The 27917-nt window shown below is 40.9% G+C and overlaps 1 protein-coding gene across 1 annotated transcript; it reads right to left on the minus strand.

Moving 5' to 3' along the window:
- Positions 1-699: 699 nt before the first annotated feature.
- nsfl1c (NSFL1 (p97) cofactor (p47)) lies at positions 700-27453 on the minus strand. The gene is made up of 10 exons (XM_088289128.1): positions 27300-27453; positions 5745-5944; positions 4336-4436; positions 3827-3904; positions 3314-3479; positions 3134-3229; positions 2483-2592; positions 2221-2358; positions 1669-1839; positions 700-1555 (listed from the first exon to the last, which is right to left on the minus strand). Exons 1-10 carry the CDS (start codon positions 27346-27348, stop codon positions 1393-1395), a joined length of 1272 nt encoding a protein of 423 aa, XP_088145254.1. The 5' UTR covers positions 27349-27453; the 3' UTR covers positions 700-1392.
- Positions 27454-27917: the final 464 nt, after the last annotated feature.

Genomic DNA, 27917 nt, shown 5'->3' on the forward strand with positions numbered 1-27917 from the left:
CAAATAATGAAAAAAAGAAATAAAACATGCATCTCTCATCCCATTCCGATCACCGAAAGAAATAGAAATAACACAAAAACAGTACTGAAGAATTCTGGGATCTTATCAGGTTAGAAAGATGTGAGTGGTGTGCTTTGCAGTGTCTTTTTTTGCAGTCTGCTGTCTAAACCTGTGATGTTTCTTGCTTGCAAAACTACGACATAGTGGACAGCTTCCCTTTTGTCCAGCTTTCTCTTGCACCATCACGGAAAAGACATTCACATAACGCATTTGTCACACTCAATTTATAGCATAGATGTCTCAGCCTTTGGCCAGCAGGGTGTGCTAACTTGCACTCTGCAATGCCCAAAAGGGACAGGCTCACAAGTCAAGAGAGTTGTTCAGTCTCTAGAATAGGCGGGGGAAATTTGAGACTTAAGTGTGCTTACGAAAATACAGTAAGTAGCCTGCTCATTTGAATCAGGAGTGTTGCAGCTGGGAGAGATGGAAAACATACAGGACATCAACCACCAACAACTGGAATTTGACAACCCTGCTTAACAGAATCAACATTATACACAACAATACAGTATATCTGGTTCCACACCAAACTGAATGGTTAAATTGCTTTTGCATAATCCTGCAAACAAAACAAGCAAGAAGTTGCATATCATCCTGTTTTAACAATTCCACTTGACAGACTGACAGATGAATCCAAAGTACAGTATGGCATTTATTTCTATTTTGACACTGACAACTTCCAGATACCTGCAGGTATTTCCCAACAATATGGAAAACACAAGAGCCTTGACCATAAAATTAATTTCTCAGAGGTCCAAACGCATTCCCATGTTGTCCCAGGATGCATAGATGTCCACCTTCCACAGCTTCAAGCCAGTGTTTACAATCTACATCATGAACTTGTTACTCAATTATCAGTTCATATTAGTAAGAAAACAATAACGGTGACACCACAAAACAAAACCTTGCATCTAGCTGGAATAATTATCATACACTGTAAATTAAAAAAAAAAAAAAGAAAAGAAGGAGTTGTAGTATAACTCAACTAATTTGAACCAAAAGAGACTTTTTTTTGTCATTGTCCGTTTGTTTATTCCACATAAGCAATGTAGGCTTACATGAAATTAATTTAGAACCAAATGAAGTGTGTGGACTCTGCTACTTCACTGATGGGCACCATGCCCATGATGTCAAAGCAAGAAAACTGGCAACATCTCTTCTTCTTCTGTGAGAATGGATGAGAGATCAATGCAAGGAATAATTACTTTTAGAAAACAAAAATGAGAAATGAGGTCCAAACAGCAGTCTGTCTCCACCACCACTTCCACCTCAGAGAGGGAGGGGTAGCAGGTGTCAAGAGGGGTCACTCGGCTTTGGTGTTCGCCTCCAGCCTCATTGTAGCCGCTGCACAATGACAGCATTGAGGAGGTTGGCCTGCTGAAGCGTCTGGCTCTCGTCCGATAGCTCCTTGTTGGGGAAGGTGGTCATCAGCACGAATGCTCTGGCCGCCATGGTGGGCCGGGCCGCCACCACAAACTGCCGCAAGTCAGACACCCTGGTGGGTGCAGAGAAGACATGTTAACATCACAAAAGTTACAACTTCATCAAGCTTTTATGTCTTCAGCATTGAGTAGCAATATTGTTTGACGACTGTTGCAGCAGAAGCACCTGTGGGTATGGTTGAATTTTTGAATCAGCCTGCCGCCGTCTGCCAGTCGGATCTGAATGTTGGTGACGGGCTGGGAGGTGTCCAGGCTAACGGAGGCACTGGCCTGGGCTTCGTTCGCTGCCTGGTCCTGCTGAGAGGGGCCAGGGCCTGACACCAACTCTGGGGCAGCACTGAGAGAAGAAAACAAACATAAAACACTCAGCACAGGGCCACATTAAACTCGTTCTTAATAAATTTGCATCAGTCAGTCTTTCCATTGTCAATTGGCAAGCAAAAATCCCAAACTGGACATGTGGCATTCACAAAATAAAATATTTTTTGCATTTAGAATTTTAGGCTCAGATCAAAAATACAAAATTAAAAAGTGACCCATGGAACTCAAATTTATATCAATATTAAAATGGTCTCCTCCTTTCAAAAAGTTTATTATGGCAGTGTAGCTTGAGCTACTTTTGTCATTTAAATAAGCTTTTGCTCCATTTAAAAAAAACAAAAAAAAACTGAAAAAAAAACGTGAATGAAACAACAAAAGAAATGCTCCTAAATCTTACCTTCCTAGTTTTTGTCCTTCACCTCCAAAAGCTCTGAAGGCCATTTTGGGTTTGGCGAAGTCCTCGTCTCTGTGGTCCTCCATGTCCAGGTTGACCTGGCCCCCACGTGAACGCTGTCTTAGCTCTAAGGGAATCTCCCTGTAGCATAACAAGGACGTTCGTCAAGGTGGAGCAACAAGCTGTGTGTGCATGTTGTACATATTTGCAGCAATGCTTCACAACCAAAACATGCGCCACGTTCATTCAGCTAATTAATAATTACCCTCTGCGGATTGCCTCGAGGAAGTGAGCATTGCCGGGATCATTGTAGTTTCGGAGTTCGCCGTCATCCAGGCTGAAACCGGTTTTCCACAGCTTCAGCACGACATGTACCTGATATAGTATAAACAAATACAACTAGTAAGCAACATTAACGGAATCAGTTCACACAGTACACAATGTATAAAGAAATGTGACAAAATCAACACATTCTTGTTTTGTCTTTTTTTTTTTTTTAAATTTTCAATAATCAATATTTGGAGTTTTATCCACTTATATTTGATCAATCATCTTTCCTCTTTTTACAATGACACATTGTGCACTACGTATACGTATTAAATTTCATTACGTTTTTTTTTTTAATCACAAAACATATAATGGGGAGTGGAGATTGTGTAGATTTTTTTCAAGCGGCCGACTTGATCGCCCAGTGATTCTATTATACTATTATACTCGTGCATTCTGGCCATGCTGGACTACTTCATCCACAGGTAGGCCTGGAATTATTATAAGCATCGTTTTAAATTAAAACTATTACATACTAATTTACAAAAATAAATATGCGGTTTGGTGGTGACAACAGTGTATTAAGTCAAGAAAAAATAAAAATAAAATGAAAAGAAAAAAAAAAACAATCACCGTGGCGCCTACTCACGTCCTGTTGGGCGTTGGGATTGCGTCTCCCAGCAGAAACGTATGTTGACTCCTCCTCAGGAGCCGCTCCTAGCCTGTATCCGCCTCCATCGAAGGCCTAAGACACAAGGAGACAATGCAACTTAAAAGATCAAAACCTAAAACCTGAAAAGCATTCCAAGTGTTTCTTTCCTTCATTTACTTTTGCTCTGCTGGATTCTCCTGCACCTTTGCCACTGCGCTCTAGAGGCACAGCTCCGTGTTCTCTGGCCCCTTTGAACAGGTCTTCCACCACATCATTGGGACTCTTCTTTTTAGGAGGCCCTACGATTTGTTGCCCACTGCGTTCTGACCCACCTGCAAAGAACCTAGGAGGAGGCACAGCATAGATTACCCAATTAAAAGCTAACCATCTTAAAAGGACAACTACATTCTTTGTCATGGTTTCATTTCATAGGTCCTTTTTTGTTAAATGTGGAAGTGAGTTGCCCAAAAGCCCTACTAGGGTGTGGTACTACTCCCGAGTATTGATTCAGGTGCTATCAAACAGGACCATGTTTCGGTGCCTGCACTAATCCTTGGAAGTTGAGACTGTGCGTGAGTGGAAAAGTTAGCAATTTTCTACGCTGCACTTGAACACAGGAGAGGACGCACATCAGCATCATGACATCCCCCACTCACACGAAAAATACATTTGACTGATTTAGTGACTAACCTTTGACCTTCCTCCTCATCACTCTCTTCTTCTGCTTCATGCATCAAATCTCTGAATGACGTCACTCTGTGCTGAGAACTGGCGATGGGAGGGATGAAAAAAGACAGTTATGATAAGCCATACTGCACATTATGTTCAGCTGAACAATGTAAGACTGGATTTACTCTAAGGTTCAAGTGCCCAACTCCAATTGAAAAACACTTCTGGGAGATTTATCCAGTGTGGTGCCTATCTTCCGCACCTTTGGAGGAGGCCTGATACCGATCACAAGACATCCGCTTCCTTGTGCTTTCTATTTGCACTCCCATGGTGATAATGATGGCAACTGAACCGTACCACTTTGGAGCAAAAAAAATTCACAATGCATCACTGTAACCACGGGGTGTAAATTCAGCTTGTTAACAGTCACAACAAGACCAATCAATGATTTTTGATACCCCTCTCAGCAGATGCGGGTGCACCTGACATAAATCAAAGGTGTGCATAGATATGTTACAATCAATGACAACCTTGGGCCCGTGGATCTGGACACTGAGGAGCCGCCTTCAGGGTGAGGTAGCGCCACGATGTCATCATCAGCTCCATCCTCAAAGAAACTACCAAGCGCCAGCTGTATCGAGGCAAGTGAGAAAGTCATTCAGTTACAATATTAATGTGTAAGAATATACTTCTCTAGGGTTGTGAATGGATTTGCTTTAAAGACACGTCATGTCATTGTGAAAAGTATTTGGAATCTTGTGAAGAAGTCGTTGTTGTGCATGGGGGGTAGATGGACCAAAAGAACCGCAGCCGAATTAGTAGGTACTTGAAATTGGCATAAACCCAATCAGCACTTTAACTGGTAAAATTATAGTCAAATCTGAACTAGATATAAAAATAAATATAAATATATAGATAGTTTAAATAAACTGTCGTTCAGATATAATGAGGAACATTATGTGGATATGGTGTATGCCATTATCAAGAGGATATGACATTTTGCCCATATGGATTCTCAGCACTACTTACAGCCTTATAAAGAGTATCATGGTATCATGATACTTTTCAAACAAACAAAAAAAAAACAGAAATGAATTAAAACTGTTTTTTTCTTAATGTATTGCCAAGGAATTGAATTGAGACTGGGTATCGCCCATCCAGTAATTCTGACTCTGACCCAAAAATAATTATGATCGGGACATTCCTATTTGCTGCGAAATGCTTTTAATTATACTTTTTTAGTCTTAAATTTGTGTGTTCTCGTGTGACTTTCTGTTCCTACCACATCTCCATGTCTTTTTCAAGTTTACTGTGCGCTATAAGCCAGATATGATTGAGCCGATCTGAATTCTGCCTAGCAACAAATCATCAAACTAACGTGATTCGACCATGAAAAGCAACAACGCTGTTTTGTTGTTGGGCAAACGTTGTCGAAATTTTGATTTAAAATCAAAAGCACCAGGCAATGAGCGCTTCTTTTTTAAAGGAATGCACTCCATTAAAAATATAACTACAAAATACGTTCACCGTCTCTGATGAGCGCACGAACGCCTCAGCTTTTTGACGTCATCTGGACTTTAAATTCTGCCACTAAACGGTCAAAGTAACATCAATTTAGTCCTTACTATTGCGGGCTAACTAGCTACACAGACTCGCGAGAAACCGGGGCCACCATTTAACGTCTAGTTGCTTAAAAAGGGGTGACATTTTGATAATCGGTGCTTAATGAAACTATACTCGCTATCTTTTTTTCAGCGGCCGCGGCGCTGATGACAGAAAAAGACTCACGGCTATTGTCAGTCAGTGACTTGCATAAATTACCGGCAACAAACGCTAACACTAGCCGGGTAGCTAACTCACTCGTCGCCGTCATGTTGTCTGACCTGTTAACATCTCACGGAACATCGTAACCGGGGGCCCACTGGCGTATAAACCGTACCTGCAAATTCCAACCAGCGGACTCCAAGAAGAAGCGAGCCCTCTCCTCGTCGACATCAGTAACAGCCACGAACTCCCGTACAGACTCTTCTTGGCTCGCCATTTTGGTTTGTTCGGTCGGCACCACTTCCGCTTCCGGCTCGGAAACAAGCCATAAACGTGGGTTCCTATTTGGGTCCAGTCCACGCGTCACAATAACATCTAAACAAAAACAAATAATTGACTGCCAAACTCTACACCATTAATATTTATCATTAATAATATTCATCTTTATTTATTACAATCTCATCGTCAATGTTTTCTGTGCTGCAAGTATGCATATGACCACTAGATGGTAATGTGCCCTAATATGAAAGGAGACCATAGAGTTTCCTCTGAAAGTGTCGTCATAAATAATTACATCTTTAAACACTTTTTATCAAAGGGGTTGTGATAGAGCCAGCAGGATTGCAAATGAAATTATTTTTATATTAATTACATTAATTATTTTATATACAGACAAACACACATACATATGCTCGACTGGTCAGCACGTCCGCAACAGAGTGAAGAAGTCGGTTTGCTCCAGGTACTCCAGTTTTCTCCCACATTCCAAGAAAACATGCGCTGTAGTGACTGTGAGTGTGAATGAATGTTTGTCTGTGCGTGCCCTGAGATTGGCTGGCAACCAGTTCAGGGTGTATCCCGCCTACTTCCGAAGACAGCTGGTTGATTCTCCTCGGGCTCCAGGGTTTCTAAAAATCAAGCTTCGGGTACACAATGGTGTTAGAAAGGGGTGCTTTTTTCAGAGATCATTTTAAATGTACAACTGTCAGATTTATGATGACATTTTTTGACAAATATCACAAAAAGTGCGTTTTTTTTTTTAAATTGCAAACTCTCGCTCTTGATTAATGCAACATAAGGATGTTTTTGGAGTTTACGTCTCATCCCTTCTATTTATCTCCTGCCATCCCATCTCATCTCTGTTGTAGATTAGGAAGTTTCTTAAACAGCAATACTCACCAATTCCACATTTTATCGCAATTTGTAATCACCTATCACTTTTTTAAGTGTGAAACTCACCTCGGTAATTCTCATTAATTCCTACTTTTTAGTACTGCACATGAAAACCAACACAACGACACATCACTAAAAAAGGGGGTGAATGGGTCCTCAGTGTGGTCACTTTTGCCCAGAGTAAAGCTAATTACAGCCACCTTGTGGTGTCTATTTGAGGTTCATATTTCAGTTATACAGGCCGAGCACAAGACCGGTTTTTAATTGGGACATGGCAACTAGTAAAGTGGTGACTTTTTGGGAAAACATGGCAGTACAAACGCATAAGGAAATGTTGTCCACACAAGAAAGCCCAAACATAAAAAGAGCATAAATATAGCAAAAGTGAAAAAAATTGCATTAAAATGAGATTAAGGAGCAGTGTTTGTATTTTTCTCCCTTTTGGATATTCCACCTTTAGGGCACATGTGGTGAGGCAATAGCACCCAGATACATGCCAATGAGGCAAAGAAGCAAAGCCATCAATAGTTCAAAGACAGGAACTATCAATCAATAAAGCTCTTTAGTGTAGCATGAAGACAAGGCCTAGGGGAGTAATAACATTGTGTCATGACCTTATGTTCTCTTATTCCTGGGTGCACGAGTTGGTGAGTTTTCAGTACCTTTTGACTAAGGGAATTGAAGCTCCCAGTTTATAAATCGATACAGATGCATCACGATACATTTTAATAGTGTAGAAAAGTTCATTTATTATAGTAGCTCATTAAGTTAAAGTAATTTAGATAGGAAAGGAATAGATAATACTTTTCAGAAGGCCAATTCCTATTTTTTTTTTATTTAAACATTTTGAATTAATATGTACATTTCTTTATACAAAATCTTGGTTTTAGCTTGTCGCAACCTGTAAACAAAATAAAAAAATAAGATCCTGAAATATTTCACTGTGTGTGTATTGACTGTAATTAACATACTTTTATTTAAAAAACTGAATGACTGCAATACATTGTTTCCACAATATTCAAATGTGTTGAGATGTACCTTTGTGTAATATATAAATTTTATAAGCTGCAATACATCAGTGTGGAGCATACATTCATCATGCATCACTGTCAGCTTTGTGAGTCATCCTCTTGCTCGGATGTCGGTCAGCATCATATATCTTCTCTGCCTACAGTGACAATGCTTTTTTGTTTCCATACATTAATTGCAAATGTGCATAACTAATGTTTTAAATTGTAGTGACTAGTTTGCTGAATGAAATATTCTACTGACAAGCGAAAATGCAAACACAAAACGTGCGTTTTCGTTTTTTGGGGGGATGGCAGAGTCAAGCCTGCATTGTTTAGCGGCGTGTATTTTATAGCTGTCTGATGCATTCAGTGCGCTGAGTCATTCAGATGTCCAACTGTGACTGGTCAGTGAACGCATCTCGAGTCCAGTGCAGAACACGAGTGACTTTATTTTGTTTTTCTTTTGTTTCTGTCGACGCAGTCATCGACCATTACAAAAAAAGAACGTAATCAGTTCATTTTCTGGAACAGGAGACCACGATCTGTACCTTGCCACTTAAATGTGATACCGCGGGAAACAACCCACTTCCTTGATCTTCTTCCTCTTATATCGCGTTTGGTCTTGTCATTGAAAATGATGAAATGGTAAAACTTTGTTACTATCACAAATGCATATGCTAAAATGCACATAGCTTTCAACCCGTTTCTCCTTCACTCAATGTGCGTGGCGTGCTCCCACGATTGTAGCACAACGCCTGCACAGGTGAACGCCGCAGCCGGAAGCAACAGACTTTCACAATAAAAGAAAAACGGCATTAATGCACGATAAATTAATCGTCGGCATTATCAAACTAGAGAATTAATGCAAAATTAACGTTAAATTGTCCAGCTCTACCTTTTCTACATAGAAATGCCACTCAAAAGTGCTGAAAATAATGTTATAATACTGTAATAATAAAAAGAAGAGCCTATTCATTTGTGATTGTTCATTGAAATTCTTGATCAATGAAATTGTTTGAAGGGACATTCTTCGTGTATTGACATCCAAGCCTTGGTATTCCCCCGAGAAAGAACTTAAAAGCATCAGTCACCAGCATAGGAGCACAGGTGAAGATGTTGAGAACAATGGCTGCCTTGAGGGTGACTGTCAATTTCAGGCTTAGACCAACTCTAATTACAAACCGTCAGACACACAATACATAAGCGCACACAATACCGCGCTGCCTTACCCCATTCTTTTTTGTGTTCAACACCTTGGAAGGTGATCAACGTCAAGTTTTTCTCAGTCTCTTTAGTGCATTTCTCGGATCAGAGTTGAAATTTGCAAATCAGTAAGTCCATTTATCAAAACAGCTCGTACAAATAGCAAAACCTTAGTGTATGTGGAAGATTGATTGCAAGAGACTCGACAAGATTAATTTCACGTCATTTTGTTGAGAAATCATCTCATTGCAATACAGAAAGGAAAAGACAGCACAAAGAAAAAAATCCAACATAAAGGAGAAACGTGAACGTGGGACAATCTCCTTGGGGAAAATTATAGATGCAACACAGTGGGAATTATATACTGCGCAGACGTTTAACTTCCCTTGGGCCACTAATTCTAATCCACATCACAACAATTATCTTCACATACTATGAGCTATTTCAGAAAATTAGTCTAATGCTTCACACATTTCCGTTTGTAAGAAAGAGTCAATGTTTGTATGGGGAAAAATGTTGAACGGAGATGTATAGAAATATACTGAACCTATTATGATGTCTTGTTCAACCAATTTGCTTGTAAAGACTTGGCTGATAAACTCAAGCCAAAATGTTGTTTGGTGTGAGACAATTCAACAGAGACTCATTGTCTTACATTTTGATCAACATTGCATGAACGCATGATTGAGGTGGTAGGGGTCTCCTTGTGCCTGCTTCATAGCGGTGACATGTGATTGCCCTGGACGGCTTTACATCATCTGTAAGTAGAGATCTGTACTTTGCATGTATCAACCTCCTGTTTCCATGTGCCTCTTCTGCACTTCTGGAATGAGAAGAGCCGCGTCCATTGGCTGGGAAGCAAGTTGCTGTGTTCACTCCCACAATGGCGCAAATGCCTATTTCTAATTGTGTGCATCTGTTAAAATATAAAATGAAACAAAACTCCACTCCACCCATGCAGTTCTCTCGTTCTCTCTCTCTCTCCCTCTCCCTCTCTCTCTCTCCCTCTCTCTCTCTCTCTCGCTCTCTCTCTCTCTCTCTCACACACGCACATGCACTCTTACGTATACATTAATGTATTTTACTATGTGAGGATTTTTTTTTTTATCTGACTTCTTCTATGATTCCCAGTAAGAACTGAAGCCACCATTCAAACTTCAAGTTGACGCTGACTCAACTTTTTCTTTGCTGAAATAAATGTTTTCATTGATATACATTTTAAAGCTATTGTTGCATCAAGCCAATTGATTTGTTTTCATTTCACACAACAAAAATATTCATATTTTGTTAGTCCTGTTTTTAATTTCAGTAAAACAAAATGACAAAATTAGACAAAGAATATACGTGCGATAGCCAGTTAGGCTGGGAGTGTGAGGAAGAGACACTGCTGGTATCAACAGGAAAAGGAGCTTATTATCTCTTATCCCAACTCCACCGGTAGTTTGGGCACTTTTACATCTCTTGGGCCAAATGGATGAGGCCGTATCTCCATGGCAGCAGACAATCAGTCCACAGAGTTGGCAGAAGCAGTGACGTTTTTATATGGGCGGAAATTGGTGGGCCACCAACAATTTAGGAAACCTACAGCGCAGTCTTACTGTGCCAATTTTTCTTCCAATTGGTCTTAAAATGACTCTAGATGGCTGGAATTACACTACCGTACATGGTTTGAAATTAAAAACCATCGGTAATTAAAAAAAAAAAAAAGCTTCATTTTTGACTAATGACTGATGAGACCATTGTGTATGTTTGTGGTTGTAGTGATAGTTCCTGTGCCTCTTCCTGGGATGGGAGAAGACAATGGCCATCAGATAAAGCATGATCCATATTTAGTGAAGAGAATGGAGCGTGACTGACAAACGTATAAAAGAAAATTCTGTGAACAACCTCTGTGTGCACTGCTTACGCCGTATGGTTGTTGTCACTTGAAAGAATGTTCAATCATCTTGAATCTTATTCAGGTCACCTAGAGATTATTTAAGTAAACATATCTCTAACAGACATAAACAGAGGACCCCCTGTAAATAATACATACTGGGAAGAAAGGAGAACAACAGCATCTGGTAGGGCACTGACGCCCCCCCCCCGAGACAATGACAGCAAATGATGTCGTTACATTCGCTGTATGCCACAATGTATAAAACAGAGTAGCAACTTAAAGCGTTTATAAGTCACCGATGAGCGTCAAAATGCTTTATGTGATATTGACTGCAGACACTAGAAGAGTGAGCTCCAATCTGTTCTTTTAACTCCCCCCCCTTTGCAAGCTGCCATAAATCTTGACATCCCTGCTCTCCATTCCCCCAGGGACATTTACTGCCACCGGCATTCTGACCCAACACCCCATCCATCCATCCCATTATACTTTTTTTTCCCACACAATTTGTCTGCTCATATGTCTTTTTTTCTCTTTCCTGCCTAATCTATTTTGTGTATTTCCTAGGTTTGCCATCCAAGGTCACAAATGGTCGAGCGCATACCACAAACTTGTTGTGGTTGAGGGGCTGACATCATGGCAACAAGTTTTGATTTACAATGGTCAAACTCCAGCAGAGTCGCACCATAAAAGGCAGAAAATATATGGATACATTTGTAAAAGTTGTCCACACAATTGCATTTTGTTCAACACACAAAAAACATTGAGCCATACACATAACAAAACCACGTTAAAGTGTGTGAACAGGATTTTTTAAAATTATAAATAAGAGACAGAATGAAGTTGATTCATTCAGGAGTTGAAGCAATTTTCGTGTATGGTTTGGGTATGTAACCGTAAGGGTTAGATTTTGAGTTAAGTTAAGTGTAAATACGTCAAACTTAAGGCGCATGGGCCAGATCCTACCCCCCACATCATTCGTATGTGGCCCGTCAAAGCAAGTCAAGTGTGTAAACTTCCCTGATTCTTGCTAAAATGTGCGCCAAAATTTCAGATTCTCATATGTAATAAAGACTAACATTGAAATATTGCAATCAATTTTTGTTACCGAACTCCCTTTGAGAGTAACGTGAACAATATTTGAACAAACCGTTACCCAGGGATTTTGATTTTAAATCCAGCTATCAATCAAGTTGCTGCCTTCAAATAATACAATTATGAAGTGATAAAACATATTTATATCTTAAGACTTATAACGGCCCTCTCATGGAAACCGTAAGTACAATATGGCTGGAAAAAAAAAAGGAGTTTGACATGCCTGGTTCAGGGGGTTTAGGTTAGGTTAGATCTGACTCTACATCTAACTCTGAGTATGGACTAAAAAAAACAATTGCAACATTGTTGGCTCAACACTAAAGTATTGAGTGGATCTAGCATAAGCTTTAAAAAAATGGTATAATACAATAGTGTTAGGAGGTAAATCTTGTTTTCGGAGTCATGGTTAGAGGCTGCTGTTATGGAGTTGAAAGTGGGGTGAGAGTTACGGATTAAGGAAGGGTTTGGGTCAAATAATATAATACTAAGTACTGTATTGTCAAGTCGCTATTTACCTTTTTGCGGTATGTTTTGTTGAACAGATATGGAAATGTGAACAACAGAACTGTAATGTTTATGCATTGGCCTCTGTTTACCATTCATTACTTCCACTATGCTGATTGCAGCCTCAAACTGCAAGAAAGCAGATGAGAGTCTTTCTAAAAATATCTCTCGTCACATGGAGACAGGAGAAGAAGGAATCAAAAGAACAAGGGCATCCTTTTAAGCATTGGAATGTCGCAAGTGAAGAGGATACTTATCATTTGCATCGACATGTAAGAGGGAGTGTGACGGTATTTGGCCAGCGAAATGTGCTTTCAAGCATTTAACGAGCATGCACAATGAGTGGCATGCAGTCCGCATGTGTCCATTAAAACAAGCCTCCGCGATGGACCGCGTTCAATGAGTCAGTGAGATGATGCAGTCATCAGTGCAAAAAGGTCCCCAGGCACTGTGTATTGCTGTTAATCGCCACCGAAGCCTAAATCGAGCGCTGATAAAAAAGAGTCCGTAAACGCGTGTTAAACAATCATGCCTCTTTGTGTGTTTTTTTTTTTTTTTTTTTTTTATGGCAACACAAGACTCAAGACCTCGTTCAAGGCTTTTTCAAACCTTTTAGACGACTCCGCTGTGATATGGCATGCTCACTAAACAACACAAGTGCACTCTGTGTTTGGGGTAATACCACATGACATTCCGCTAAATGCCTTGCGGACCCCCAACCCCCGTAGTATTCCAGCCTCTTTATTGGTGGTGATGGAGACAGACAAGGGTCGCCGTGGTAACCACAAACTCAGCTGGATGCAGGACCTCATCTGCCTGTGAGGAAACTGCCCCACATCGCAGTTGACATTTGGCAGCCTTTATTGTGTACAGTACGTTTGCAGATGGGGGGGCAGGGGCAACCCATGCTATGACAAATAAATTCATTATTTCTGCCTTCGGCCCAATGCGAGCGTCTGGACGCATCAAAGCTTGCCTCGGGGGAAGAGATGTCTCATACGTAGCATCAAAGTCTGAGCCGGTTTTCTTTTTTACATTCCGCTCAAGTAGTCTAAAAAAAAAATAAATAAATAAATAAAATGTAAATAAAAAAATCTAATTTTTTTTTGTTTTCTGCCTTTTTATTTAATTTACATACCGTTTTGCATTTTTCGCGCGCACGGTGTAACAGAAGCGAAAATACTGCTTCTGCAACAAAATAAGTACGGAACTGAAAAAAAAAAATAATACTTTGTATTATTGACATGAGGTGTGTTTGCAAAGAGCAGAATCAAAATCCAGGATTTAAAGCTGTGGGGGAAAAAAAGGTTACGGCTTATAGGGTGAATTTTACAGTAATTCTAAAAATGAGTTTGCATAAATACTGTCCTGCTAAAAACATCACCCTTAAGAAACACAACACCTCCATCTGCAATTCAGGGGCCAAACACGTCATCCTTTTCAGCACTCAATAAGTTGCAACTTAAAAAACAAGAACTCAATGATTTTTAAACAATGGCGAATATAGCTGCGGTTAAAGGTCTTGGTAGGTAGATAGACGTTGCATATCAGCACGTCTGCCATTGATGATGTACTGCTGGGTGTTGGTTACACGGTCAAAACCGTTGAGACAATGATAGCAGCGTCTCATGTGGCAAGATAAGCAGCAGACAGAAAGAAGCCCAGCTCCAGCCACACATGAAAAGGAAAGGATTTTTGGAGGCTGATTTGGCTGCTTTCTTTCCTCTTGGAGGCCCTCCAATCAATCACGCGCACACGCATGCACGTACACACACAGACGTAGACACGCACACGTTAGGTGCATAACGCTTCTTTTCTGTCCGGTCTCCTAATCACATTTTCATCACAGACCAAGTTATAAAAGCAGAAGGGACCTATTTTTCAAGCAAAAAAAAATTAAAAATCATTCGTGACAACATTGTTTTCTATTGTTTGCTTGCCGGATGACTATTGATGAGCATGCCAATGTATTAACTTCCGTAGTCATTGCAGAAATCTGCATCAACATTTCAAATTTTTATATACTATGAATGATAACATTGAGATTTTGGAAGATTTTTTTTACCGTTTTTACAGTAACTTGAACATTAACACTGGGAAACCATTTTTGTTCAGTTATGTCTCAAAGCAGTTTTTAACAGAATTTTGGGTGTGTAATGCAGAACTAATCACTTCGGGTTTTTGAGCTATAGGATTCCCGTTTCTTAAAAAAAATTATGAAATAAATGTGTATTTAAATAAAACACTAAAATGCATTAGTTTAAAAAAAAAAAAAAAAGTAAAACGAAACAGAACCCTAATTATACTATTATCTATTACTAATAATAATTCTTTGCGAGTCCTGTCTTTTAATTACGAGCGACATTAGAGACTTTTTGAATCCAGAAGAAGACGAGGATACATCAGAGGCATGTTTTTGGTGTGTTAGGATTGTCCATGTTGAAAACGGACTGAGGTCACACATTCTGATAGTTCCAAGCCACTATTGTAAATTGTTACCGCTATATTTTGAATGCTGCAGGGATGAGCAGGATCAGCCGGGTTTGGCCTCGCACGTTCTCTTTTTCACACACACACACACACATTTTCTGGCTCCTCTCAAAGACAAAACATATCCTTGGTTCCAGTGCTATCTTCCATTGTTGTTGCTCTCTGGGTCTCACTGTCTTCTCACTACAGAATGTGTGACCGTCCTATTTCTGTAAACGCTTCCAACATCCTCTTCTCCCATTTTCCACCAATTCCTCCATTTCTTTGGAGAGAGGCGGTTCATCTTATCACCTGGCATTCATCATGCAACCCCACCTCGCCTTAATCTCGTCCCCTATGTGGTTTCCTCCCACTCTCCAAGAGATCTGCGTTATCAGAGCGGAAGTAGCGGAGCTCGGCTTCCTGTCCTACATAGCCACGGCAACATCATGGCGCTAATGTACAAAGAGTCAGACTGTTGATAAAATATTCAGTAGAGACAGCAAACAGCAAAAGATCATAACATACATTTTTCATTGAAGGCCCCAAGAGGTGTCCAATACCGTTATCGCATTTGACTATCTGTGTGTGTGTGTGTGTGCCCACCCATGTTTCTTCCTGTGCTTGGATTAGCAGCTGTAATTGGACAAAGTTTTCTGAGTGCATTTGGCTCAACATGAGCAAGTAGCGTCATTCCAACCAAAATGAGGAGGTTTTTTTTTTTTTGCATAAAATATGCAGGCAGGCACAAGCAGAGCAGCCAAAAGGCATTTGTATCATGGGCACAAATAGCAGAGACGCTTATCACTACTCAAGTTTTGACTTTCACTTCGTGGTTACTTTGAGGCAGCGGGCGGGGCCACGTGTGGCCGTACTTTGCTCAGGTTTGCTTCACAGAGTGTGCAAGATCAAAAGTGAAAGTCTGGAAGAGCAATTACATATTTGAATATACACATGCGTGTGTGTGTGTGCGAGGCAAGAGGATGTGCGCCATGTTGGTGTACAGTACATCATCAATCCAATGAAATATGTTTTCACCTCATCAGCGTCTGCACATGTGGAGCATCCAACACATCTCACATCTTATCTGTGGGGATTAAACATCGCCAAGTGCGCACTGACTGCAACATTTGTGACATTGTTTTGTCTGTTTGCACAAGGCAGACAACATGGCGTCTGTGAAGGTCCAAATGAGAAAGATGACCTTTGAAAGCAAGAAGTAAAACCAGCAAATTGCCAAGAAAAAAAAGAAACTGTTACAGAACAACAGGAAGTCCACTGGACATTGCATTCAGTTTGTGCGTTGATTCTCGCAAGAATAAAATGTACCACTGAAGTGGACGTGTGCCAGGCCTAATTTGCTGAGTGCATTCAGCTCCACATGAGCATGTTAGATCAGTTCAACCTCAGCGAAGAGTTTTCATTGCATAAAACATGCAGGAAGGCACACGCAAAAAAGCCATTAGACAATTTCATTAGGTCGGCATTCATACATATAAAAATCCCCTGGAAGTATTTTGTATTATTTAAGGAATTTTATCTCTTTAAACTTTATTTATCCAGGTAGGGTAATCGGAAACAGATTCACTTTTGCAATGCCAGCCAGGAAAAAAAAGATAGACATATTTTCTGCAATGTCAATTTGAAAAGTCCTTCTTTTGTATAATAAAGGGACGGAAATCTTGGATAGAATGTTTTTTCTAAAAATCAGATTCATAAATGAATTGAAAACAATAACTGACAGATTCATCGATAATTAAAAACAATCACAAGTGAGCAGCTCTTAGATTGTAAAACGAGCAGCTAATCCATGTGATCGGTATTGGAAACCCTTAAAAAACGCAGACGGTGTGAACATCTGCGAATGGATGGCATCCAGATGCTAACCCTCGAAACAAACTTGTACATTTGGTGAGGAAAGATTAGATCGCTGCTGAATGAGCTCGATAAGAGGATTGATCACGTGACCAATAAAGAGCAGAGAGGCAACAAGCTGCTTTAAATTTGAAAACAAAAGCATAATCTGCCTCTTTCTCTTTTGATATTTAATGGTTTAGTTTGCCCTCTGACCGCCGACCTCCACCGTTTTTAATAAATGATTGACTCAAATCAACCTTTCCTTTTTCTTTGCTGTGTGACGGCAATTGTCGCTCATTGATCAGAGGCCTTTTGTGAGCAATTGATCTCTTACCAACGCAAACACAGTTCACAAGTAGCACTGCTGATGACGGTGTCATTTACGATCACAATTCTTGTTATCTGGATTCCATTCGCAGACAGTTCACGTGTGTCTGTAATATGATCTCATTTTATTAACCGGTGCAGTTTGAGGTTTCCTGTAAGATCAACCACTAGAATGTGTCTTTTTCCACTCGGATCGTTCCCTCGCTCAAAGCCGTCGCGTTAGCTGTGAGAGAAGCACCAGGGAGCGTTTTTGTTTCGTTCTAAGACCACGAGCATTTGTGTTGCTGCCGGGCCAAAACGGAGCAGCAAAGTGAACATCAATCTGGAGCGGGAGAATCCAACTGATACGTGACAATGCGCACACTCACTGTCGTCTTTAGACAATTGACTGACAAGCAGTTGTTTGCAGTGCAGTATGCATGCCAGGCCAGTAGTGGCAGCGTAACTTTTAAAGCCAAGGATTCCCATTATGTGTCGCATGAAAAGATGGCGACTACGTAACAGCGATTCCCAATCAGAGTCCCGTGAAACACTGGTATGTCATAAGAGATCATCATGGATGAATCGTTTCATGTAACAACTGTGAGTGAGTATGGTATGATAAAAAGTGACTTCTCGGCCTTATTGGTTGCTTTTTGCCGTGTTGTGAAAGTCATTATTTCGACTGATATTGACGGTAAGAGTCAAACGTTCTTTACTAAAGATACATTCCTTTAGACTTTGCATTCAGATCAATTGTGAATTTCTTCAAATACGGTGGAATCGTGTCTATAACTGACTTTCTCCTTTCATGGGAATATTTGCATGTGATTTCATGCCTCGAATTTGTGTCGGGCATCTTACTGTTTTTAGGTTTGCATGTTCTTTGTACTTGCATGTTCCGGCGCTTGCATGGCTCCTGTACACCATAGCTTCTCACTCACAGTCAACTGGGAAAGGATCCATCTTTCCCAGTGATTGAGCGCTATAGAAAACCGATGGATGGTTAGATTTGTGTGTATGGGGGCTTGCCACAATATAGTTACAGGCGCGTTCAAATATGTGGATGGCAAATGCAAGCACTTTAAAAGCCAAGCCTTTTGTATAATTTATTTATAATTTATTTTCCACAAACACCACCATCGAGAACACGCACGTGCAAAAAGGGGCCACGCTTCGCGGCAAAAGTACTTACAGAGCATGTTTACATATTTCATAAGTTAGTCATGCAGGCGGGTGAAATAATGGTGACCACCAATGACAATGATTTACTGCTCACACGCGCGCGCACACACACACACAGACAAGGTCAATTGAGTCCATGCACGCCATTGCATGTCAAATGCGCACATTACAGCACACGTAAAGTATTGCTTCGTTCACACACGTTCAATTTAAAATGTTAAGTAAGAAGGCTCGAGGGACCTCAACTTGGCAAAAGGAGGAGCTTTTAACGGCGTAACACTTCTAATGGATAGGATGGGGGAGGATAACATGATTATCAGTTGGCCCTTTTACACATAGAGCGTCTTCATATGCTTTCAAATACAGTGAACCCCGTCTCATTTACACGTTGGCATTTGCTAGATCATATTTTTGCAGATTTTGGGTGAGCGTAGCCCGTTATACACTGAAAAACTCACATGTTAACTTTTAAGCACAGACTAGAGCAAACAATTAAACAAAACAAATAATTAAAAGAACATTACTTAGTGACAAGGAACTATGCTCAAGTGAATTTAGGAGTTGACAAAAATAGGTGTGCATGTAACACCAAGTTCGGTTGAGTCACCATTTCCATGCCTGTCACGTGAAACGCTACAACCACAAAGTAGTTACTCAATAAGCTAACAGTTTTCTTTTTCCGTTTCACATTCTGCCACGCTTTCATATGCTTTATATATATTTTTTAAATATTTTATATGCTGCCTCTCACAGGCCGGTCTTGGTACTATGCATGTGTTGTTCTCTCACGTTTTAAAAATCGATTTGCATGTACCACGTTTTGGACATTGGAATTGAAATTTGCTGGAATATGCAAGTCAGGCCAGTATTGGCAATGTCTGTCGTAATCTCGTGTTCCCTCATGGAGGTACCAAAGTATATCACACCATTTGAGTCACACCAAGCGATTTCCAGGAAAATGCTCCAAAAGTCAAGCGAAGCCCGAGCAATGGAAACTGAGATAGCCACTTTGAATCAGCTGATCATTCACATCTCCTGGTCTGACAATTACAAAGAGCTTTTTGTGCTTTCTTTGCAGGCATAACCTTACACAAGTGTATCAGTGATAATAAGCCGCAGAGGAAAATGTTCATGAAGGATATTTTAACTCAGACATTCTACATTTGTCACCTAAATCGGTGTACATGTGTACCAATAATTCCTTTTTCCCTCCTTTCCCATCAAAGTCAGAAAAGAGCCAATTTTGGGACGTCTGTGAAAGATTATCTTGTAGGGCTGGGCGATATGACCTAAAATCAATATCGCGATAAATTGGGCAATTTTACCTCGATAACGATAAATGCACGATAAATTCCCCCTGAGGACCAAAATCAAAATAAATGCAGAAAATGCATATTAACTGCTTTTTTTTATTGACCAACTGGTACACATTACTTTCAATGAAAAATAGAAGTACAAAAATAATTTGAATAAACATTCAAAATAGCTTGCTTTGCATGACTTGAACAATGTCACAAAGAACAGGAAAAAAAGGGTACCTCTCACAAAATCTTTTCCTGCAAATAGATTGTGCCGAGATGGTGTAATGCCATTTGCAAATGCTTAGATTTGTGTAAAGGTATCTTGTAAACAATCTAAATAATGCCATGTGCAAAGGCACTAGTCGCCTGTAAACAAAATGCTAAATAAAATGAAAAAAAAAAAATCAATGGAATGCCAGTGCCAAACAAACGCGTGTGCTTCATCAGTAAAATGTGCCGTCTCGAGTACTCCGGTGCGCAGTCGCCACTTCTCGTCTATGTACTGCACATTTCAGGCTCAAACAGGGATGCATGTTGCGACTCGACCACAAGTCGGATGTGGATGCAAAATGCTCGACATGTCTCCGCTCCCGTCCCGATGTTGTCCATATCGGGAAGTGCTGTTTGCGGCAAATATTTTCGTACCTCTTGTCGGCTACGTTCCTGAGGCGTTTAAATCCTGTGCGCTCCACTGTAACTTCAGGAGCTCTATCTTTAGCTATGTGCTAGGCTATCGCGTCCACCACTGAGACGTTCTCTCGTATGGTGTCGCCTCCGTTATGAGCTGTTGTCACTTGTCCAACCTTGCTTCTCACTTTGAACTTTTAGCACAAGCTCCAAGTCAACAGCATGGTTGTGTTGTGGGTGGTGAAAAAGAAAAGGTTGGACGCGCTGTTTCAAGTGCTTACGACGCACTTTGTAGTTCATGTTCTTTTGCGCAAACATCGTCTTTATGGAACCCAAAACATTTCCAAACGACAGATGTCGAATTTCTTTTTGGGACAAGCGCGACAAGACCAATTTCAACTAACGTTACTTCGTCTTTAGCCGTGTCAGCCTCTTCTGAATTTGAATCGCCAGCTACGAACGCGTCTTGTTTACATTCTTCTACAGCGCCTGAGTCACGTGACTACATGCGCTGGAGCAGACTTAAAGAGGCATGAACATTGCCGCAGACAGAAAAGACTTTCCTTTTTCTTTTTTTTTTTTAGACACCGAATTTACCGACATGGGCAAAATGATGTCGGTCATTCTAATAAATTTCGGTAACGGTAAATTTTCGGTTAATCGCCCAGCCCTATTATCTTGCAATATGTGGTGTATTAAAAACAAGTCTGCAATTTTCAAGAATGTATGCTTGCATCCCTGATCAAAGCCACGCCTAGGGCTGGGCGATATGACCTAAAATCAATATCGCGATAAATTGGGCAATTTTACCTCGATAACGATAAATGCACGATAAATTCCCCCTGAGGACCAAAATCAAAATAAATGCAGGAAATGCATATTAACTGCTTTTTTGTTGACCAACTGGTACACATTACTTTCAATGAAAAATAGAAGTACAAAAATCATTTGAATAAACATTCAAAATAGCTTGCTTTGCATGACTTGAACAATGTCACAAAGAACAGGAGAAAAAGGGTACCTCTCACAAAATCTTTTTATGTAAATATATTGTGCTGAGATCCTGTAATGCCATTTGCATAGGCCTAAATATGTGTAAAGGTATCTTGTAAGCAATATAAATAATGCCTTGTGCAAAGGAGCTAGTCGCCTGTAAACAAAATGCTAAATAAAATGAAAAAAATGCCAATGGAATGCCAATGCCAAATAAACGCGTGTGCTTCATCAGGAAAATGTGCCGTCTCGAGTACTCTGGTGCGCGGTCGCCACTTGTCGTCTATGTACTGCAAAGTCAGGCTCAAACGGGGATCCATGTTGCGACTCGACCACAAGTCGGATGTGGATGCAAAATGCTTGACATGTCTAAGCTCCCGTCCCGATGTTGTCCATCTCGGGAAGTGCTGTTTGCGACAAATATTTTCGTACCTCTTGTCGGCTACGTTCTCGAGGCGTTTAAATCCTGTGCGCTCCACTGTAACTAGAGGAGCTCTATCTTTAGCTATGTGCTAGGCTATCTCGTCCACCTCTGAGACGTTCTCTCGTATGCTGTCGCCTCCGTTATGGGCTGTTGTCACTTGTCGAACCTTGCTTCTCACTTTGAACTTTTAGCACAAGCTCCAAGTCAACAGCATGGTTGTGTTGTGGGTGGTGAAAAAGAAAAGGTTGGACGCGCTGTTTCAGGTGCTTACGACGCACTTTGTAGTTCGTGTTCTTTCGCTCAAACATCGTCTTTATGGAACCCAAAACATTTCCAAACCACAGATGTCCAATTTCTTTTCGGGACAAGCGCGACAGGAACAATTTCAACTAACGTTACTTCGTCTGCAGCCGTGTCAGCCGCTTCAGGATTTGAATCACCTGCTACAAACGCGTCTTCTGTTTACATTCTTCTACAGCGCATGAGTCTCGTGACTACATGCGCTGTAGCCGTCTTAAAGAGGCATGAACATCGCCGCAGACAGAAAAGACTTTTCTTTTTCTGTTTTTTTTTTTAGACACCGAATTTACCGACATGGGAAAAATTATGTCGGTCATTCTAATACGTTTCGGTAACGGTAAATTTTCGGCTTATCGCCCAGCCCTAGCCACGCCCCTCACAAACATGCACTGTGTTTACAAGTGGACGTTAGCCAAGGTTACTACTTTGGTAGCATTTCTTATTCATGTTGGAAAGTCGTGTGTACGCTGCTTTAGTCACAAATCTGAGCAGGTTTTCAGGCTCAAGCCATTCCATCTTAATAATGCACAATATTGCCCCCCCCCCCACACACACACACACAAACTTTCATTTTTGTCTCGCAAATGTTCTTGTCTCATGGCGGCGACCTAGTTTACAGCCTTGCCTCTGAGCCACTGAGACTCGTTTCCTTTTGAAGATGAAGCGAGCCGCGCGGCATGACAAGACCATTACTGAACCTCAGCAAGAGATAAATACTAACAGGCACGTCGCACTTCACATAAAAACACGTCATCTGATCACTCCATTGTTAACATTGTCAAGAGTTTCACTTCACAGCGACAACATTGCTGATGCTCTATGTCTCAAGCATATCTGAAAAATGGTGCAGCATATTGTTCTTCCCGTCTTAACTCCCCTTGGCTACTCATCCTTTTTGGAACATCCATTTTAGCATTAGCACCAGCACTGAGGTCACAAATGTGAGTGGGAGTCTGCCCCAGATGACTTTGAGTAAAAGTGGGATACAATCTGGACTGGTCACCAGACAATCGCTCGACAAATAAAGACCAACAACTATTCACACCTGTGGACATTATTGAGTGGATATCATTTACTTTTTTGCAACTTCTTTGGTCCTCAATCCTCACTTTACATGTGAGCTCACCAAAGATCCCACCGAGGAATTAAGAAGATCAACTGAGATGTAAGGCAATAGAAATGTTTGGAAAAACATTAAAACCACAATTTCATCATTTCGTGGAGGCGACAAGTAAAGACAATTTGTGCCACCAATCCATCATCTCCGTCCGTGTCTGCATTAATATAATTACAACACATTTATCCATTATTTGAACTCAAATGTTAAACAACAATGTTACCCTTGACAACAGAAACGATCATAAGCGGGTTTCCCCAGTCTCACTTGGAGTGAATGTTTGAAGTGTTCAATATCCATTATATGATTTCACGAAAAACAGGCGAAAATGGGGGAGGGGGAATCCTGGAAAAAAATGGACCAATTCAAAATTTGAAAAAATATTAAATAAAAGATCAGACAACATGACAGGTGTCAAGGTGAATATGCAGGGATCGACTTAAGTTTTACATTGTGATGCCACCAATCAGCAGTAGATGGCAGACATGTCATAGTTGCGCAAATTATTTTTGGCAGATTTGAATTGATATGCAGGGCAAAGATAGTACCTAGTTAATATTACAACTTACCGTAAATTCATGTTTCTGGAAAAAAAAATACAAAATTAGTTTTTGCACTTGTTGACTTTTGTGCCACCATTGAATGGTCATTTTTATGCAAGAGAGCCCTTTGCACTTAAGTATATGGTAATTTAGTTTTTTGCATCAAACCTTTAGTTTTTGGGTTGAGTAGATCAAAATGAAATGTATTAAGTGCACATATTTTGCACAAATGTGCATATTTTGTCCAGATTTAAAATAAAATGCCTTTTTGTCATACACGTGGTTAAATGTGTGGTCCAAATGTGGCCACCTCCAGCGTTTAAGCTGTCCATTCCCACTGTACCGTGCTGATGAGTTGCTGTGTCTCATGCAGCCAATAAAGTGACTTGAATTACAAACGTCGACAAATTGAAAGGACAATACCAATTCCACACAGGAATGCTGGAAATAAGATTGGATTTGAGGTCCTCTCAAAATGTGAGGCAGACATGCTAACTCACAAAATGGCATAAATAAGATTCTGAAATGTGTCTCAAAGACTGTCTCTCAAATCTCGACGAGTAGTCACTATTTCACATGAACACGGCTCCCGCTATCATTTGGCTGCACTCGTTTTGTGTCGCGTGCCTTCAGCTACGTGTTGTGTTATTGCTGAAGGATGAAAAGAAGGTTGGGTGTTAAAATAGAATCTTCTTAAAATCTTAAGATCCTAAGAGAGAGAGAGAGAGAGAAAGTCTTGCTGGTAGACAAAGCAGATTCCTAAATGAGACACTTTCTGTCACTCACACCCCCACATGCACACATTAAAAGTGCATATTTGATTGCATGTCACTTTCATCGCCAACATCAGAGTGTGTTCCTCACAAACGTGCCGTCTGGCACATTAGTGACGTAGCGCTGCTTCGCTGAAACACTTTTTATCTGCAGCCTAAAGTGGGCTACATGGTGCATTTGTAGCCAATTCTAATCATCTTTTCACTCCCCAAGAGCTTTTTCACATCGGGGAAAAGCAAAGCAAAGCAGAGAAGGAGCTGAAAATAGGGAGCTAGAAAGGTGGATGTTGTCTAACCCCACGTATATGTGCTTTGGTGACTACATAAAATGGATCTTCTGACGTCCAACACACCTGACATTGAACAATTCCAAATTTTGTGGCAGAATGAGTTTAAACCATACCATGAGAAGTCAGCATATAGGAACAAAAGAAATTTGCGAGAAATACAACAGAGGTCATGGACTTGATTCACCCAATGCATTGTCACTTATTATCAATGTTGGGGTAATGCATTACAAACATTTTTTTTTGGGGTGGGAGGTGGCCAAAACGGCACTGTGCGATACACTTTGGATTCCAGCTAAGTCCCCTCTCCTACACTGTTTAAGACTTCAGTGCCGGGAAGCTAGCTGGACCGTGGGGCCTCTCGTGAAAAAGCCCCGCGACGAATCGCTGGGGTATATTTCAGGCTCCGGAAGCTTTCGCAAACGTGTGATCTGTGAGCGCATAAGAAAGATGCCAAACGGAGCGATATTTGATTGACAGTTGAACAGGGTGTGGTTTCAGCACATTCAGCAGACATGCCCACAGCGTTTCCTGATTTTGAAGCCTTATACTGTGTATAATCTCTTACTTTTTTTTTACTTTCATCATTCAAATGTGGCAGGGTTGTTAGCAATTCTCTTCTCTGTGGTGTGTCAAATTCACAAGACATTTATTCTCAATTTTTAATGACGTTAAGACACCTGGGAACTGGTATAAATTGTGTGTGCATGTGTGTGTGTGTGTGTGTGGGTGGGGTAGGAGGTATTGTAAAGATTGCCTGTACTGTTAATCAGATGGTGACAGTTTGACCCCAGGGCAGATTATTTCTATTTCCATTGTTATGTGCCTCTGGCTCACCATGAAAGGAGGGTCACAAAAAACATGTTTTGCAGATCTTCAACTGTTAACGCTTGTCTCATAAGAAATGTCAAGTTTTGCAGCCCACCTGGCAGGTGTGCAAGGCCCGCCGGAGTGTTAAGTACAAAGCTCTATTGCAGCAGTTCATTTTTGTTTTGTTTTTGCTCTGTAAAATAAGTAGCAATGGAAAAACTCAAACTGTGTCCACAAATGTGTTCTTCCTCTATGAAAAAATGCGTGTTTTTTTGTGAGATAATCATAATCATATTTTCTGACAATGTTCCTTGATGTCATAACCTTTCTGGATGTGGTTGCCTCCTCCAGAAACTTTCCCACAGTTGAAATGACAGCTGTATCGCTGAGTGCCAGCTGCACCCCAACCATCTACAAACTCACACACGCAAACACAGCATAAAGAAGGACGGCGACAAACATTTACAGATATAATAATGTAATATATAGGATTACCTCTCACACATTAACGGTTGTCACACACTACTGAAAGACTCGGAAAAGGTCTCACATTCGAACTGAAACACTCTCACGCATATAAATGAAGCCCCACAGTGTTGGCAGATTATTAAAATTATGAAACTAATGTAAATCCATTGTATATTTCTTTGTCTTTACTAGTATCACCAACAACGTAACAAGGGTAACAACAATGCTTTAATATGGTCATTATGGTAACACCCAACAGACGCCGCAGAACGAAAAAGAATAATTCAAGCAACGCAAAAACTGTGTTACTTTGTAGATATAACAATAAACGTGAAGCCACAGTTTCATGTAACTATAATCAACAGCCCGTACCGCCTTGCCCTACTCAAAGGCCCCTTCCCCAACCCTCACTGATGCTCAACTATATTTTTTAACATTGACAAACAGAGCACCATGCATATTTATCAAAAGGTTCACACACTATACTTCCTATAAACCAATCATGCATTTTACAATCACTTCCATGAATCAAAATATATTTTAAGAGCATTGCACTGATAACTACAGAGCATGATGGCCTCACAGTGCAGAGGTGCAGGGCTCAACTCCGGCTCTGGCTTGCCTTTGTGGAGTTTGCATGTTCTCCCCGTGCCTGTGTGGGTTTCCTCCAAGTATACTCCGGTTTCCTCCCACATTCCAAAAACCTGCATGGTCGGTTGATTGAACGCTCTAAACTGGCCTTAGGTGTATTTGTGAGCGTGGTTGCTTGTCTTTGAGTGCCCTGCGATTGGCTGGCAACCCGTTCAGGGTGTACCCCGCCTACTGCCCTAAACCGGCTAGGATAGGCTCCAGCACCTCCCACCACCCGTGTGAGGAGAAGCAGATCAGATAATGGATGGATAGATGATTACTTAATCAAATTAGCACACATAGTGCACCCCTGCTAGCTCACCAAAATACTATGCATGTAATATAAAGCACACAGACATACAAAACACGGAACAATTCTGGACGTTGGCATCCCACAATGCACTGCGCTAAATGCACACAAGACCAGGGTAGAAAAAATGTCGCTAATTTGACCAAACACCACAGTTTGGCCAAGACGCCCGCTCCGGCATCCCCTCCTCGCCTGCCCGCGGCGACGGAAGCGGAATGCCCGGCGAGCCTCTTGAGGGTATCGCGTTTCTCACGCCCGCCGAGCGAAGGCGGCCAGCCCCGGGCCGCCGCTGGCGTGCGGGAGTGCCAGGCCAGTCGGCGGTTCGGTCGCCCGCCAGCCAGCCCGCCAGCCCAGCCCTAACTCCGAGGCAACCTGGTTGATCCCGCCAGTATCGCACGTGTCAAAGATTAAAGCCATGCAATTCTAACCTGTGTAAGCTTCCGAGCCTTTATACGGTCGCAAGGACTCACCAGTGCTGCCTTCGTGTTGCATCTGTGACATTCCAAATTGTCCACTCATTAAGCCCTTCTCATCAAAGTGAGATGTGAATTAACATGGACAAAATGTTGACTGATAAACTTCCTCTGCTACCGTCCAGTTAACTTGGCTGCGTAAACAAATGCACGCGGGGATCAGTCACGTGATGTCCGGTATCTATCATACGAGTATGTGATTGGCCCACGGGTATCACAATGATATGATTGATTGATAAATGAACAAATATATAATAATAATAATAATAATAATAATATACAGTATAATGTGGAGTTTCATGCCCGCTAAAGGTCTCTTAGAGCGACCTTCTTCGTCAGCTTTTGCAGCAACGAAGTGACAGAAAGCTCAACAAATGACAGAATAATGTGAAACTATGAAGACTTCTAACACACTACAATTACGGTCGCGGTGCTGCATAGAAATGAATGTGGGTTGGTCAACACATGCCGAGAATATAAAATGAGAGAAAAATAGACAAATTGAGATTTAAAAAAAAAATTATTATTATTTATAATTCTGTTAGGCGCTTGAGTACATAGGCCCACAAGGTAAGCCTGTTGGTATAAGCAACTCTGTCAACACCGTCCTCATGA

The sequence above is a fragment of the Idiotropiscis lumnitzeri genome, chromosome 3, assembly GCF_059441095.1.
Source record: "Idiotropiscis lumnitzeri isolate Australia: NSW breed Sydney's pygmy pipehorse chromosome 3, RoL_Ilum_1.0, whole genome shotgun sequence".
Taxonomy (NCBI): domain Eukaryota; kingdom Metazoa; phylum Chordata; class Actinopteri; order Syngnathiformes; family Syngnathidae; genus Idiotropiscis; species Idiotropiscis lumnitzeri.